This window comes from Cucurbita moschata, unplaced genomic scaffold (assembly GCF_002738365.1).
Source record: "Cucurbita moschata cultivar Rifu unplaced genomic scaffold, Cmos_1.0 Cmo_Scf00038, whole genome shotgun sequence".
In the NCBI taxonomy this organism is placed as follows: Eukaryota; Viridiplantae; Streptophyta; class Magnoliopsida; order Cucurbitales; family Cucurbitaceae; genus Cucurbita; species Cucurbita moschata.
In genome coordinates, this window is record NW_019268554.1 from 326,602 (window position 1) to 342,564 (window position 15,963).

At 38.4% G+C, this 15,963-nt stretch overlaps 1 protein-coding gene across 1 annotated transcript; it reads right to left on the bottom strand.

Annotated features, from left to right (window-relative positions):
• Positions 1–1,559: 1,559 nt before the first annotated feature.
• LOC111432359 (ATP-dependent DNA helicase RecQ-like) lies at positions 1,560–14,884 on the bottom strand. The gene is made up of 20 exons (XM_023069206.1): positions 14,601–14,884; positions 14,292–14,404; positions 14,131–14,206; positions 13,570–13,712; positions 11,680–11,766; positions 11,316–11,399; positions 10,977–11,184; positions 10,662–10,780; positions 10,422–10,617; positions 10,169–10,292; positions 7,313–7,449; positions 7,034–7,142; positions 6,493–6,535; positions 5,823–5,991; positions 4,845–4,915; positions 4,627–4,720; positions 3,313–3,537; positions 2,915–3,124; positions 2,000–2,290; positions 1,560–1,918 (listed from the first exon to the last, which is right to left on the bottom strand). The coding sequence occupies exons 1-20, from the start codon at positions 14,616–14,618 to the stop codon at positions 1,793–1,795; spliced, it is 2,643 nt and encodes an 880-aa protein (XP_022924974.1). The 5' UTR covers positions 14,619–14,884; the 3' UTR covers positions 1,560–1,792.
• Between the last annotated feature and the right edge of the window lie 1,079 nt (positions 14,885–15,963).

A 15,963-nucleotide genomic window follows, 5' to 3' on the forward strand; every position in this document is an offset into this window, starting at 1 on the left:
AAGTGATATTCATCAAACCTTTTATGGAATGATTCGAATCATGAGCTTAGAAACGAGTTTTTTTTTTTTTTTACTCTTGATCTTGATCATCAAAGTAATCCATTTCATACTTTCCCTCAGATTGATTCTATATCACAACCCAACACAATACAAATTTTTATGATTTGGGTTGGACAGTCGGGATTGATTAGATTATCAGGTCATACGAACACCCATAGTTTCTTATATAACAGAAATCCCGTAAGTAAAAACCATACAACGCCCACCTAACTAGAGGAATCAATTCCTTCCTTATTTTAGGTCTGACTGCCACGTATTCGTATCGAGAAGAAGTAGAGCGGAATAAAGCTTATAGAAATTTGTACCCAAATGAATGGTACGAGGTGTGGAGAGAAGTTTTGAATGGTCCATAGAAAATGGTTGTCCTTTGCAAATGAAAGCAAAAGGGATTGAAAAGACCTCAAAAAGGAAACCCATTAGCCATTCTATGCATTTTGATGGTTTTGGCTTTCAATTTCGGCTTCAAAACAAAACTACAATCATATTTTCCTTCCTTTTGGGTTCATTCGTTGTACTTTCATTCTCTTTTCATCATCAAAAAGATATTACAATTTTATTGAAAAAAATGGTTTTGTTGCCAAAAACACATTTAATGTGTTTTAATAGTTGGATGAAATGTACCTAAAAAATTAAGTTAATTAATCGATTAATTTAAACTAAAAACAAACACACAGAACCAACCCTTCGAAAAAATGGCGGCATAAGTTGGCCCAGCGTCCTTGCTGGCACTCTTTCCTTCCTCCAATCGACGTGGGACCGCCCCCAAATCCATCCCCTTCGGGGCCCAACGTTCTTACTGGCACACCGCCTTGTGTCTACCCCCTTCAGGGAACAACGAGAAGGCTGACACATCGTCCGGTGTTTGACTCTGATACTATTTGTAACGGTCTAGATCCATCGCTAATAAATATTGTCCTCTTTAGGCTTTAAAACACGTCTACAAGGGAAAGGTTTCCACACCCTTATAATGGTAGTTTGTTCTCCTCCCAATCAGTGTGTATCAATACTTAGTGTAAGAAGAAAAAGAAAAAAAACATTATTTATATTTCTTGTTTTAAACTAAATGTATAACTTCATGTCATATCGTTTGAAATGTTTTTTTTTATTTCTTTTTATTTTTGTATATATTATTAAAGATATGCATGTTAGATAAAAAAAAATATTAGGAGGTTATAGAAAATGGACTAGTTCCTTCTATTTAAAAATTATTAATAAGTTTTTAAATTTTAAATGGTTAAAAATTGTGGTTATTTGTGGCTATTTATTTAAAATCAATTTCATTTTTTTCAAAAAATCAAACCGTTAACCTTTGAGATGATAATTAGTGTCTTATCTATTAAACTATGCTCGGTTGACGATTATTGTGAGATCTCACATCGGTTGGAGACACAACGAAGCATTCCTTATAAGATGGTGGAAATCCCTCCTTAACAAACACGTTTTAAGACCTTGAGAAGAACCCCGAAAAGGAAAGCGAGGTTAAACTAAAAGATTACAAAAATATTAAGGACAAGATTTATACATATATTTGCAAGTACCAAAAGCTGCCCATTTCAGTTGTCCTATGAATCCAAAACCGAACCGAGCAATTCGGGTTCAGAAAAAATAACCCAATCCAATCCAACTCAACCTTATAATTCAGGTTGAATTGGTCGGGATTGTCAGGTTGGACGTACACCTGATCAAATGATAGCATTGTTAAGAGCATTTAGAGCAAAGGTTTGGGGCTTACTTACATGAGCTTGTAGATATTGTTCTTTCTATATATCACAAAATCGCCTTCAAGAGCATTTAGCATAGCAACCAGAGATTCTTCTTCAGAGCCTTTGAAGTGCTGCATCATATTGTCAAGTGTAACCTGCATTTTCAACCATATTGCATTCTTCATTTAAACCATGTTAATGTAAAAGTTCATAGAGGTTTGCTTCGTTTCACGTACCCCGTCATTGTTCTTCAGCCACTCTACTAGCGAGCTCTCGGTTGCTTTTACTGGAACCCGATTTTCTTCGACTTTTTGACGCTTTAATGAGATGGGAATTTCCTCTGTTGAAGGATTACAAGCTGTGGCTACATTAGGCTCTTCTTTTTGCTGCTTTGAGGTTGGACTCCCTGAAAACTTTGGCACAACATTCATAGGTTCGTCGGTTTTTTCGTCTCGGGGTAGCGTAGTTTCGGGGGATATTCCACATTTTTGCATGAACAGACAAGCCTTGATGTGTGCATAATTAATCTGCCATCCAAATATCGACTTTCAGTCATATGCTGATGAATGAACATTCATCCAAAAATCGACAAGAATGAGCATAAAAACGACAAGAACAAGCTTAATCGACAAGAAACAAGCATAAAATCCTCCAAAACAAGCATAAAAACAACAAGAACAAGCATAAAATCAACAAGAACAAGCATAAAAACAAGGACAAGCCTAAAAACGACAAGAACAGACATAAAAACAACCGGAACAAGCATAAAAATCAACAAGAACAAGCATAAAATCATCGAGAACAAGCATACAAAAGACAAGAATAAGCATAAAAACAACGAGAACAAGCCTAAAAACGACAAGAACAGGCATAAAAACAACTAGAACAAGCATAAAAACGACAAAAACAAGCATAAAAACGACAAAAACAAGCATAAAATTGAAAAAAACAAGCATAAAATCAACAACAAGCATAAAAATGAAAAAAAAACAAGCATAAAATCGACCAGAACAAGCATAAAATCGACAAGAACAAGCATAAAATCAACAAGAACAAGCATAAAAACGACAAGAAACGCATGGATAACTAATGTACAGACATGTCAAAAACTAGGAAATAGAAGAAAACATATTTTACAATATCCAACTCACCTCCTCGGGTAATTCATCTTTTATAGCTTTTAACTTGTCCGTAGATCCGACCTTCGAAACAGCAGATTGAATATCGGAAAATAACGAACATGTAAGACCAATCTCATCACAAAATTTGGTCCAATCAATTGCATATCCTTCCTGAGCTGCATCAAGAATGTACCCAGAAACAGTAGTTTCTTTGATAGGTGCTGATCTACCAGGGAAGTTCTATGTTCCAAATACATAATGATATCAGAATAATGTAAATCAAAGGGAAAAGAGGAACAGCTCAAGACATTTTAATGGATTCACAGTTATTTATCAGGCTTATACACGAGGGGCGAGTTTCGACACTACCATGTTCATCGTCATACGACTTTTTCTGTAGAAAACTTCAAGGAAAAAAGATTACTTACAGCGATTTTCGGGATTGAGAGACCGTCTTCATACCACATTTTCCATGCTTCGAACTTCGCCGGTGCCAACGGTCTCCCTTGATTGGATTCTGTATTAAGTTTTCGAGCTGACGTACATTGTCCGTTTCCGTCTTCTTTACATTCACCATCCAGTGAAAGACCAACTTCTTGTGATAGATGCTTCACTGCTTGAAGGATTAGATCTCCATGCATTTTTAGCAGGTGCTATAGGATTATTGAAGAACATTAAACACTTGAATCATAGCATAATTCAAAGGTAATAACATTGTCACGACATCAAAGACGACCGTCAAACGTTAGAGACGATCATCGACTTTCTAGAGCTTGACAATGAACAAAGTCATACGAGAATAATCGTCAACAAAAGTAATAAAATATCAAAATCTTCTACGTGATTATTGACCAAGCCAATTGAATTCTTAATTTGAATGTGCAATTGAGCATTATCACAAAGGCAGGAAAAAAAACTAGGGGGTTGTACACGGGTTGAGTTGGGTTGGAAATTTTTTCTGGACCAACCCGAAATTTCGGATTGGTAAGGTTGGCTACCCTAATGAACCGAATAGAGTTCCTAACCTAACCCTCTATTTTAAGGGTTGGATCGGGTTAAGTCTTCGGGTTGTTCGCTTTATTTTTTCTTTTAATACTCATACTTGTTAACAATACTTGTCACGTTAATAACTAAAATCTCATAAAACTCAAATATCAAATATTCACAAGTCCAACGCATCACTAACCTCTATTGCAAACGTCAAATGGTTTTAATATTCATAAAAATCTTAAAAGTTGGGTAGAGTTGAGTTGGGAACCCTATTTTCGAATTGATCGGGTCGACTCAACCAAAAAGTTTCCAACCTGCAAACCAAACCGAATTTTAGATTTTCCAAAATTCAACCCAACCCTTACCGTTTGGGTTAGGTAGTCTAGGTTGTTTGGATTATTGGGTCACATGAACACTCCTAAATAACATAACTAGAGACGAACGGAGTAGGTTTTGTCAAATCCAAGCATACAGAACGACCGGAAACCACAAACGAAGATAAACCCATGCAACGGGAGCTGAAACGAAGGCTTCACGCGCCCTTGCGTGGGATATATTATATATTATAACACAAGATATGGACAAAAATGCATTGAAATTCAGAAGTACTTTTATAGCGAGCTAGCACATGTATAAACTACCGACTTTCGAGAAAGAAATCCATGTCGAATCATCACATATAAACGCAATGTTAAGAACTTCAAGTCCATAGACATTTAAGAATATGTAGTCTTTACTCGAGAATGGTATACCTGGTTGACACCATCAATATTTGCTAATCTTGCCTTGGTAGATGGTCTAGTTAATGCAATTTTTTTAACTGTTAGATCACCACATATGGCATACCTGCAGATAAGAAGTATGGCAAGTTAAAAGAAAAGAGAGGTTTTCCATACATACAAATGCATAACAAATGGAGTAAAGTGCCAGTTTTCACAATAAGCAGATTAAACGCGTTTATAGAACCTACGGGGCAGTTCCCGCGCTTCGAGCAAGCTTCATTCTCTCGTCTAAAAGCATTTGAAAGAGTTTCGCCTCAGCCTGCGTAGAAATGATCGAATAAATACAAATGGACAAGTTTGTTTGATAACCATTTGGTTTTTAGTTATTGATCACCACTTTCACTTCTGAGATTCTTTGATTTGTAATCTATTTTTAACAAATGTTTTCGAATTCAAGCCAAGATTAGAAAACTAAAAGTAGCTTGCCCCCGTGGTATTGTCAAACAAAGCAGACTCACTGACTTGGCTCTCCGGCGCTGACGGGGTCTTTTCTACAAAATCCTTGATGATGGACATGGGGGAAAAAGTAGAAGCAATAAATCTCACGCTAGCAAAGAAAGTATGGAAAGGACATCAGCCTAAAAAGGTGAAGTTCTTCCTTTGGGAATGTCTTACATCACTCTGTCTCCTATGCAAGAAATAAAACGAATCACAAAGCCACTTGTTTATGCAATGCACATACGCTCAAAATTTCTTGACAACGATTCTCAATATAATCAGATGACATCTCACATTTCCTAGGGAGGTAAAGGAATTTTTGGATATGGCCTTAACGTACCACCCTTTCAAGAACGCAAAAGCCCTATTATGGAAAAACCTCATCATGACTTTCTTTTCGAATATGTGGAAAGAACGAAATCATATAATATTTGCAGAAAAGACACAGACCTACACAAAACTTTTCGACAATGTTGTTTACCAAGCTATCTCTTGATGTAAACTGTCTAATATTTTTACTTCTTATAGTTATACCTTCCTCGTTGCAAATTGAGAAGGTCTTTTGTAACACTATGGACTATACATCCCTTTTGTAAATTTCAATCATACCGGAAAAAAAAAAAAGAAAACTAGTGGAATAAGAATTTAAATAAGAATTCAAATATTTCCTTAAGAAAGATGAAAGTCGTGGTATAAGAATTACGAGGAACCGAACTTAGCATGCAAACCTCTGAAAGTCCACTCTTCAAAGTAGTCAAATTCTCCATTCTCCCAGTTTCAATTAATGTATTGTCATCTCCACTCTCACCAATCATTTCACTTGTCACCGGCAAAACTAGAGGCAGTTGACAGTCATCTCTGGCAGCATTGAGAAACTTTTCCCCTTTTGCACTGATACTGTTGTTAAGAAGGAATGGTTATTATGATTCTCGGTTTCAAATTCAGATAATTCGGAGAAAATGAGATTCTCAAGCCCACCGCGAGTAGATATTTTCCTCTTTGGGCATTCCCTTCCGGGCTTCCCCTCAAGGATTTAAAACGCGTTTGTTAGGGAGAGGTTTTCACATCATTATAAGGAATGCTTCGTTCCCCTCTCCAACCATTGTGGGATCTCACAATCCACCCCCCTTGGGGGCCCAACGTCCTTACTAGCACACCGTCTAGTGATTGGCTCTGATACCATCTGTAATGGCCCAAACCCACCGTTAGTAGATATTGTCCTCTTTGGGCTTTCCCTTTCGGGCTTTCCCTCAAGGTTTTTAAAACGCGTCTACTAGGGAGAGGTTTCTACACATTTACAAGGAATATTTCGTTCCCCTCTCCAACCAATGTGGGATCTCAATAGACACTGAAGTTATGCAAGTTGCAGAAGTACGAGATTGGGTGAAAGTAGCTGACCTTATGGTTCTGTAAACATCACGTATGTTCTCTGTCAAATAGCCTGCACGAAAATAGAATTTTGTACAATACGTGTTAAACACTACAATTCATAAAAGATGAACTAGTTCTTAATAATACAAAAAGAAGCAAAACAATCAATTCAAGCCCACATTTTTGGCACTCGAAGAAATTCCTACATACTAGTGCCTGAAGATAGGTGATCTATGATATCTTGTTCGACCAAGACCAAAAGAGACGGACCCAGGATTTGTTGCATGGGACGAGGACGACTCCATGATAATGTCATGGCTCTAGGATTCTATGGAGCCATCTATCAAAGCAATATATATATGTTTTTACAAAACGCTCAATATGGAATTTTATTCATCGCACTTACTCCAAGACTCGAGATGCAGCTCAAATCTATGAGATCGAGATCATGACTGGAGCCATGAAGCAAGGAGGGAAAGCCGTGAATAGAGAGATCGAGGAGCCCCATAGAAGCGTGGTTGGGGACTAGTGGATTCATAATGAAAGCAATTTAAGTTCCTTTACATACCTTGAGAAATTAGTTGACTAGCTAATGCTTTCCACCAATTTGATGAGTATTCTCTTCCAAGTCCATGAAGTGGAAGCTTGTCAAACTGAGCATCAAGTATCTTTTTAGCCTGCAACAGCACAAAAGAATGTTCTATTTAACAAAATGTAAAGATCAGAAAACAAATGTTCATTATGTTATGAGATCAAGAACATCTCAAGGAGGCGAAACATTAAACGATTCTGTTCAGAAAACTCGAGAATCGAAGAAAGTCCTGAAGTTTCATAGCTAAGAACTTACTCGAGACCCACGAAGAATATCCACAGGCATGTTCAGTCCCCATTTACCCCTGCATGATTGGATGGTCGCCAGCAGAAGAAATGCTTCCTTTGACATGTCACGCTCCTTTTTGGAGACTATGCAGTTATCACAATTTCCTGCCAGAGGCGTTGATAAGACAACAGCTAAATAAAATTACAGATGAACAAGCGTTTCGAAAAGTGTTACGTTCATAAATATGTATTACAAAAGAAACAGCCATGCCTTCATCATACGTCGATTTCCAGTCATAACAACAGCACCAAATAAAAAGGATGCAGATAATACCCTTAAACACGCTTGAGATGCCAAGAATCATATATCACCTCGTCCCAAGAGGGTGATAATCACTCCTTATAAGGATGTGAAAACCTCTCTCTAGAGGACGCGTTTTAAAACCTTGAGATGAAGTCCTTGAAGGAAAAGCCAAAGAGAACAATATCTGCTAGCGGTGGACTTTGGCTGTTATAAAGGAAGCGGTACACCGTACATAGTTGTAAGCATACACTAACAACCACCATAGCCTCTATGTTAACGAGCATTGAACCACCATAGCCTTTAAAGTAAAGCCAAGTATATATAGGAATACATCGACGCCCTAAACTAATAATGGTAAAATTACAAAGATAACCTATCGAACTCTAGTTAAATCTATCGTGAAAATATCTCCTAATTGCTCTCTGATCTTCACATATCTAATGGACACCAAGCCTTATTATATTTTATCACGAGCAAAATGACAATCAATTTTAATATGTTTAGTTAGCTCGTGAAATACTAGGTTGGATGCAATAGGAAGGGCGGCTTGATTATCGTTAGACGACCACGACTCTCCATAATGGTATGATATTGTCCACTTTGAGCATAAGCTCTCATGGATTTACTTTGGGCTTCCCCAAAAGGCCTCATATCAATGGAGAGAGTATTCTTTGTTTATAAACCCATGATCATTTCCTAAATTAGTCGATGTGGGACTTCCATCATCCAACATATCATACCACAACTTGGTTGGAACTGTAATATTGAAACTTAATTCAATCCAAAGTTGATGTACCCCATTATTACATATATCGATCGTGTCATAGCTCTATATTCTGATCTAGCATTTGATCGCGAAACTACATTTTGTTTCTTACTTTTCCATAAAGTCGATCTTCTATCTTCTCTTGATCCCAACCGACGTCTGAAAAACGCTCAATCTTCATATGATCATGATCTTTATATAAGATCCCCACGTCCAAGTGTAGCCTTCAAATAACATAGAATTTATTGTACTACAATGATCCAATGTAGGTAAAGACATAAACTACATTGGAATACAACATGGCTTGGCTCTCAATTTTCTCGTCTTAGACGACAAATCAAGCACATATTTCCTTTGGTACATAAAGATGCCCTTCTTGCTTCTCATTACTTACCCAAGAAGTACTTTAATGTTCCTAAGTTTTAAGCATAAAAATGACTTTGAGGAAGTTTTGAGACATAAAATGCTTGATATCAACATATAGAACAAGTAAAATAATGTCGCTATTAGTTCGTTGGTAAAATCCAATCACATTCTATACGATAGAGTCGAATATATATAGGCATACATAGAAGATCTTAAGCCCTAAACTAATAATAGTAAAATTACACTAATAAGTTTTTAAATCCACATACATACTATACCATTATCCTCCAAAAATATGATTTCTTGCCCCCACCAAAATTTAGAAGATGTAACGGCTCAAGCCCACCGCTAGCAGATATTGTCCTCTTTGGGCTTCCCTTTCGGACTTCCCCTCAAAATTTTTAAAACGTGTATGTTAGGGAGAGGTTTCCACACCCTTATAAAGGGTGTTTCGTTCTCCTCCCCAACCAATGTGGGATCTCACAATCGTCCTCGCTGGCACTCGTTCCTTTCTCCAATCAATGTGGGACCCCCACCAAATCCACCCTCATTCGGGCCCAGCGTCCTTGCTAGCACACCGCCTCGTGTTTACCCCCTTCGGGGAACAGCCTCCTCTAAGGTACATCGTCTGATGTCTGGCTTTGATACCATTTGTATCAGCCCAAACCCACCGTTAGCAGATATTGTCCTCTTTGGGCTTTCCCTTTCGGGCTTCCCCTCAAGGTTTTTAAAACGTGTATGCTAGGGAGAGGTTTCCACACCCTTATAAAGGGTGTTTCGTTCTCCTCCCCAACCGATGTGGGGTCTCACAATCCACCCTCCTTTAGGGCTCAGCGTCCTCGTTGGCACTCGTTCCTTTCTCTAGTCAATGTAGGACCCCCACCAAATCCACCCTCATTCGGGGCCCAGCATCCTTGCTGGCACACCGCCTCATGTTTACCCCTTTCAAGAAACAGTCTCCTCTATGGCAGATCGTCTGATGTCTGGCTTTGATACCATTTGTATCGGCCCAAGCCCACCGCTAGCAAATATTGTTCTCTTTGGGCTTTCTCTTTCGGGGTTCACCTCAAGGTTTTTAAAACGTGTGTACTGGGGTGAGGTTTCCACACCCTTATAAAGGGTGTTTCGTTCTCCTCCCCAACCGATGTGGGATATCACAGAAGAGATACGATACTCCAGTAAAACATCCAAACAATAATAGAAAAAAAATTTCAATTTCTATAAATCACTTTAGAGCTTCACCCTTGTCCATTGGTACCAAAAATGCTAAGAATGATCCTATGCTAAACGTTCTAGACCTCTAGGGAGATCCTTTAAAACCATTTGAACAAACCAGAAAAAATTACATGGCAATATGCTCTCTACAAAATGAAATTGAGAATTGATTACTGGAAGAAGGTCATGATAATTCACAAAATTTAACAGATAAAACCAAGTAAAAGACAAACCACATTTATCAAACTGATATTTTTCCCCAAAATAATTGAGCAAGAAGCTTCTTCTGCAAGTTGCTAGTGAACAATACTGTTGTGCAGCCATCAACGACTCCATAATAGCTCTTCTTTGGTTTTCCTAACGAAAGGAAGCAAAAACAGAAGAATCCAGTTTAAATTTCAAACTATATACACATACACCAGAGGCAAAGTGAAGTGTTCATCAAATAAAATGGTAAGTAATTTAAGAGCAAAGCACAATTCATACAGTTTGTGATTCCCCACAGTAAAAGTCTGCTTTACTAAAGTCGCTTCTCGTGTAATAAAGCCAGCAAACAGAAGCCATACCGTCTCTACCACATCGCCCACTTTCCTGGTAATAAGATTCTAGACTCTTTGGGCACATCTCCATAAAAGCAGAGAAACACATACATAACAGGCCACAACAGCTCATAAATGACAAGAAAAGGAAAAAATGGTTGCCGGTACTATTGATTAGAGAGGGCACATCTCCATAAGAGCCTCAAAATAGTGGTATAACCTGTGGGATTCGGCACGTGCTTTTTTGTCCATTTGACCGTGATAGATACCAGCACAAATCCCTGCTTCTTCAAGTGCCTTGAATATCTACGAAAATGTCGATTGAAGTTCACAAACAGCTAATCTATAAGTTCGACGACATAAACCTGAACGTGCATCTTTAACAAAAATCTAACAAAGTATTAACAATAATGAAACAATCCTATTGCTTGATTCTCTGGAATACTAGGTGAGTATGCAAAAGATTTATCTGTCCATGTTTGTAAGAGGCAAAAGAAAATACCTGCTCAACATCTTTAATTGTCGTGCAGTAAATGATAGTTGAACCACCAGAGGCCAGATATTTAGATATATCGAGCACGAGCTCGTTCAAGAATAATGGACCACGATTAAAAGACTTCACTCCATAAAAAAGGTTAGTCCGATCAAATGAACCAATGGTAACTTGTGGATCTTTCATCTTCAAAGAACTAATGATGTCACTCCGAACCCTGGAACAGTATGTGAAATAAAAACCGAAAAATTAATTTCCCCAAGAAAGCTTATTGAAATAGTTTAAGGTAAAAGCATAAACATTAAAGTTAAAAAAGAATAACGACGCAAGATATCACGTTCTACCGACTTTGCAGTAGCAGTGGCAGTCAAGGCAACAAATGGAAGGCCTGGTAGAACGTCTCGTAGTTTGTCCAATCGTTTGTATTCTACCCTGTGAACCAGTACCGACCCGATAATTCACAGAACAATTAAGAGAAGTACTAAAAAGGAGAGAGGAAAACTCCACGAACAACATGAAGAAACACTAAACAACAATATGTTTTTTCATCTCAATGCTAACAACTTGGCTAAATAAGGCACTATAATCCGTTTCCTAGAGACCTTCGACGTTAGAAAACTAAACATCTAAATCAATAGGCCAAGTATGTCAGGATAAGGTCCATTGGAGTCGAGTTGAAATGAGAGGAAAATGGATAAGATCAAAGATGAACCTGAAATCATGCCCCCACTCTGAAATGCAGTGTGCTTCATCAACGGCAAACAAACAAATTCCTGCCTTCTGTAATTTTGACCAAAAGCTGTAAAAATGAAGTTCAAAGTAAATCAGTAGGAGTGTTAATCACGATAGAAGAGTAGAATGTCATGAATCACAACTCTCCATTTGAACCATCTTTGCCACCGAGTAAAATGTAATTCCATCAGAATTACATCATAAGTATTCAACATTGTATATCCATCCCACACATCGTGTAATAACCCAAGCTCACTACTAGCCGATATTGTCCTCTTCGGGCTTACCCTCAAGGCTTTTAAAACGTGTCTGTTAGGGAGAGGTTTCCACACCCTTATAAAAGGTGTTTCGTTCTCCTCCCCAATCGACGTGGGATCTCACAATCCACCCCCTTCAGGACCTAGCGTCCTTGCTGGCACTCGTTCCCTTCTCCAATCGATGTTGGACTCCCCAATCCACCCCCCCCCCCCCCCCCCCCCCCCCCCCNTTAGCAACTATAGTGACTGGAGGATGACTCGCAACGACAGGTTGCATGTGGGAAGTCTCGGTCCCCACGGAAAATGTCAATATAGAAACGATACAAGAACAAAACTTATAAAGGCCATCCATCACTGTGCTTCCATGGTCGAAAAGCAGAAAATCCAACAAGGCTGGCAAAAACTAGTAGAAAGAGACAGAGAGGTAATTCTATCATACTTTGTCATTTGTCCTAGCATACTTTGTCCATGTCTCCTCCTTCCTGCTATAGACATGTGACAAACTTCTCATTCTTAGGCAACATTTTTAGTCCATTAGCTAAAAGTCAATCACTGTTTAACAAAAAAGCAGGATTGGATCTGTTTAAATACCAAATTGTTGGTCAGGTCTCTCGTTTTCTTTGAACGGTCTTTTGGGAAACATTGGGAGAGGTGGGAACCATTTATTAGTCTACTCGGTTTTTTTTTTGTTCTTTTTTCTTTTCTCGTAGACTAAGAGTATGTAAGAGTCCAAGTCCACCGGTAGTAGATATTGTTTTCTTTGGGCTTTCTCTTCCGGGCTTCCCCTCAAGGTTTTAAAACGTGTCTGTTAGGGAGAGGTTTCCACACTCTTATAAAGGGTGTTTCGTTCTCCTCCCCAACCGACGTGGGATTTCACAATCTATCCCTCTTCAGGGTCAACGTCCTCACTGGCACTTGTTCCCTTCTCCAATCAATGTGGGATTCCCCAATCCCCCCCCCCCCCCTCCCCCTCGAAGCCCAGCATCTTTGTTGGCACACCGCCTAGTGTCCACCCCCCTTCGGGGCTCCACCTCCTCACTGACACATCGCTCGGTGTCTAGCCCTGATACCCTTTGTAACAACCCAAGTCCATCGCTAGCAAATATTGTCTTCTTTGGGCTTTCCCTTTCGGGCTTCCCCTCAAGGTTTTTTAAAACGCGTCTACTAGGGAGAGGTTTCCACACTCTTATAAAGGGTGTTTCGTTCTCCTCCCCAACTAATGTGGGATCTCACATCCAATTCCTGAATACGACAGAAGTACTCAAATCTGTTACCGCATATTGTACAGCTAGTAATACCTAGTCCTCCTTTCAAGGATTCAATCGTATAAACGTTTTTCCTTCCCAGGATGCTCAAGGACAATAGTTTCACTCTACAACTATAATATCCACAGTGATTTTTCACTAGAATTTAAGAATTACTTCTGTCTATATACAGAAAATCACAACAAATAAAACTCATGATCAAGCAAGACAGAGAGAGAGAAGAAGTGAGAATGAAACAGACATGGGATTGAATGACAACAATACAAATGCCATGAAAACTCAGAAAGAGGCAGAGATAGAAAGAGGAATGCCTAGAATTGGACTTAGAATTGCTCCAGGAATTCTTACCTGATAGGAACAGAGCATGCCTTCTCTGGTGTCATGAACAAAATATTATATTGACCATTCTCCGCCTTGGCTTGAACAGTGGAATCAGTCTGAGTACTGCCAAGGTACTCAGACATGATGCCTCTTTGTTTTAAAGCCATTACCTACAAAATCCATATTCTAAAATGGGTTAGGCAAGAAGAATGAGGTCCAAAACCCAATAGCAAAAAAGAGAAACAGAAAAATGTTTTTTTAACGCCCGTGAGTGTTCAGATCAGTTTGTGTAAACCTTCACTTCACTATTCTCATGGTGAGATCCCACATCGATTGGAGTAGGGAACAAGTGCCAGCTAGGACGCTGGACCCCGGAGGGGGTGAATTGTGAGATCCCACATCGGTTGGGGAGGAGAACAAAGCACCCTTTATAAGGGTGTGGAAACCTCTCCCTAGCAGACACGTTTTAAAAACCGTGAGGGGAAACCCGAAAAGAAAAGCTCAAAGAGGACCATATCTACTAGCGGTGGGGCTTGGGCCGTTACACTCGTGAAAAGCCAAACAGTGATAATGACAACAATCAATTACCTGATCTTGCATTAGTGATATAAGAGGGCTAACAACTATGCCAGTCTTTCCAACAACCAAAGGCGGTACCTGATAACTTTGACAAGTAAACATACAATAAATAAATAGCTAATAAACAAGAACAAGCAAACCCAAATGGTAGAAGAGACAACTACAGATACCATAAGGACTTGCCACTTCCAGTAGCCATGACCACCAAGCAATCCTTCCCTTGAAGAATGTCCTGAATGACTTCTTTCTGATACGGCCTGAACGCCGAGAAACCAAATGAACTCTGCAACAGTACAGATAACAGCGATCAAACCACAACAAATGCAATACCCACAAATTTCTTTTACAAATGATGTCCTTATTGTTCACTATTAATCAACAACAAAGAAGAACAAGTCCAAAAAAACAAACCGCGGTAATCGAAACAAGCATAACCCCATAACCAGAATCAAAAGAAGAAGAAGAAAAAACATTTTTACCTTTAGAATAGCCTCCATTTTTTGTCTCTGCTGCTCTCTTTTCCGGTGGTCGAGTTAGAAGAATACGAGTGGGCAGCTTTCTGCTCTTTCCGTTCAAGGGCGCCACAAAGATAACAGAAATGATTCTGGAATTTTGACATGGACATAAATTAATTATACATAATGATAATACGATCGTTTGTTCATTCTATGGAACACCAAAGTTCCCGCCTTTTCGATGGAAACCATTTTGGGCCTTAACATACCATGGCCCCATTAATCCATTGTTGCCATCGGAGACTCGGAGTGGGCCTCGAAGCTCAGAGCAGGCCCCACGAGATAGAGAAAATACCCGAAAATGACTAAAAGGTTGCATTACGCTATCCATTAATTAGAAGATAAAAAAGAGTTTACAGTTTGAGTATATACAAATGTTTGTTAGTTTGATTATCGATGGTCGAAGATCTTTACTCAATTTAGTACACTTTCGTATGAATGTTGTCGTAGTCTAGTGTATTTCTCATTTGATATTCTCTGTAACCAAGTTCTTGTACTCGCTAGAGTTGAGGAGGTAGTTTGTTTGTCATGTCTAGTAGAACTATCACAAGTAGGTAAAGGAGATGTATTGTTGTGTTTAGGATGTAGTCGTTGCAAGCGAGTCGATTATTCACAAGTTGTTCGTAATTACAATTGAGTAAAAAATTCATCTTGTCCTTTTTAGTACTTCTTACATCTTAAGTATCATTGATAATTTTTTTTATGATCCAACTAAACTAGTTTATACTTATCCATTATCATTGATTATCTAGTGAAAGGGTGGGGCTCTATTGTTCAAGTCTCGAAATCAACACTTAAAGTTATTCATATATTTACCCATGTACGAAATAAGCGAATTTCATCTCACGACATTATGTTTTCAGCTCTCTATTTGTTCAAGTAAAAAAATGGCAAGAACACTGAATTGACTACAAAAATCATTATCATCAAAGAACAAGCCTCATAAGTAGGAGTTCATAACTCACTTAATACTAAGACCGACTCACATATAATCATTGTGTGAAATATTAATTTTCTCAATTAACGAATTTATATAGAAATATAAAATATCTCATGGTTCGGTCTTCTACAAACTTATTATATAAAACATTCATACTCACTCATCGTATTAGTGTTAACGATATAAGACACCTAACCTCATCCACACCTAACCTCATCCACGTACTATAAACCATTTGGGTTATTACTCGAACATAATATTCTCATATGTTAACTACACAATATTCAATATTATAATAATAGCTTTGATTTTTTTTTAAAGAAAGTACAAAATTTAAGAATATTTTTATTAATTTAATCAGAATCGCTCTCATGTTCTATCACCTAA

Bases quoted from the DNA above. Each gene is read 5' to 3' on its own strand.
- LOC111432359 (XM_023069206.1), bottom strand. The intron at 6,536-7,033 runs GTATGTAAAGGA...ATTTTCGTGCAG, and splicing joins TAGTCAACTAATTTCTCAAG to GCTATTTGACAGAGAACATA. The intron at 5,992-6,492 runs GTCAGCTACTTT...TCTTAACAACAG, and splicing joins GATGTTTACAGAACCATAAG to TATCAGTGCAAAAGGGGAAA.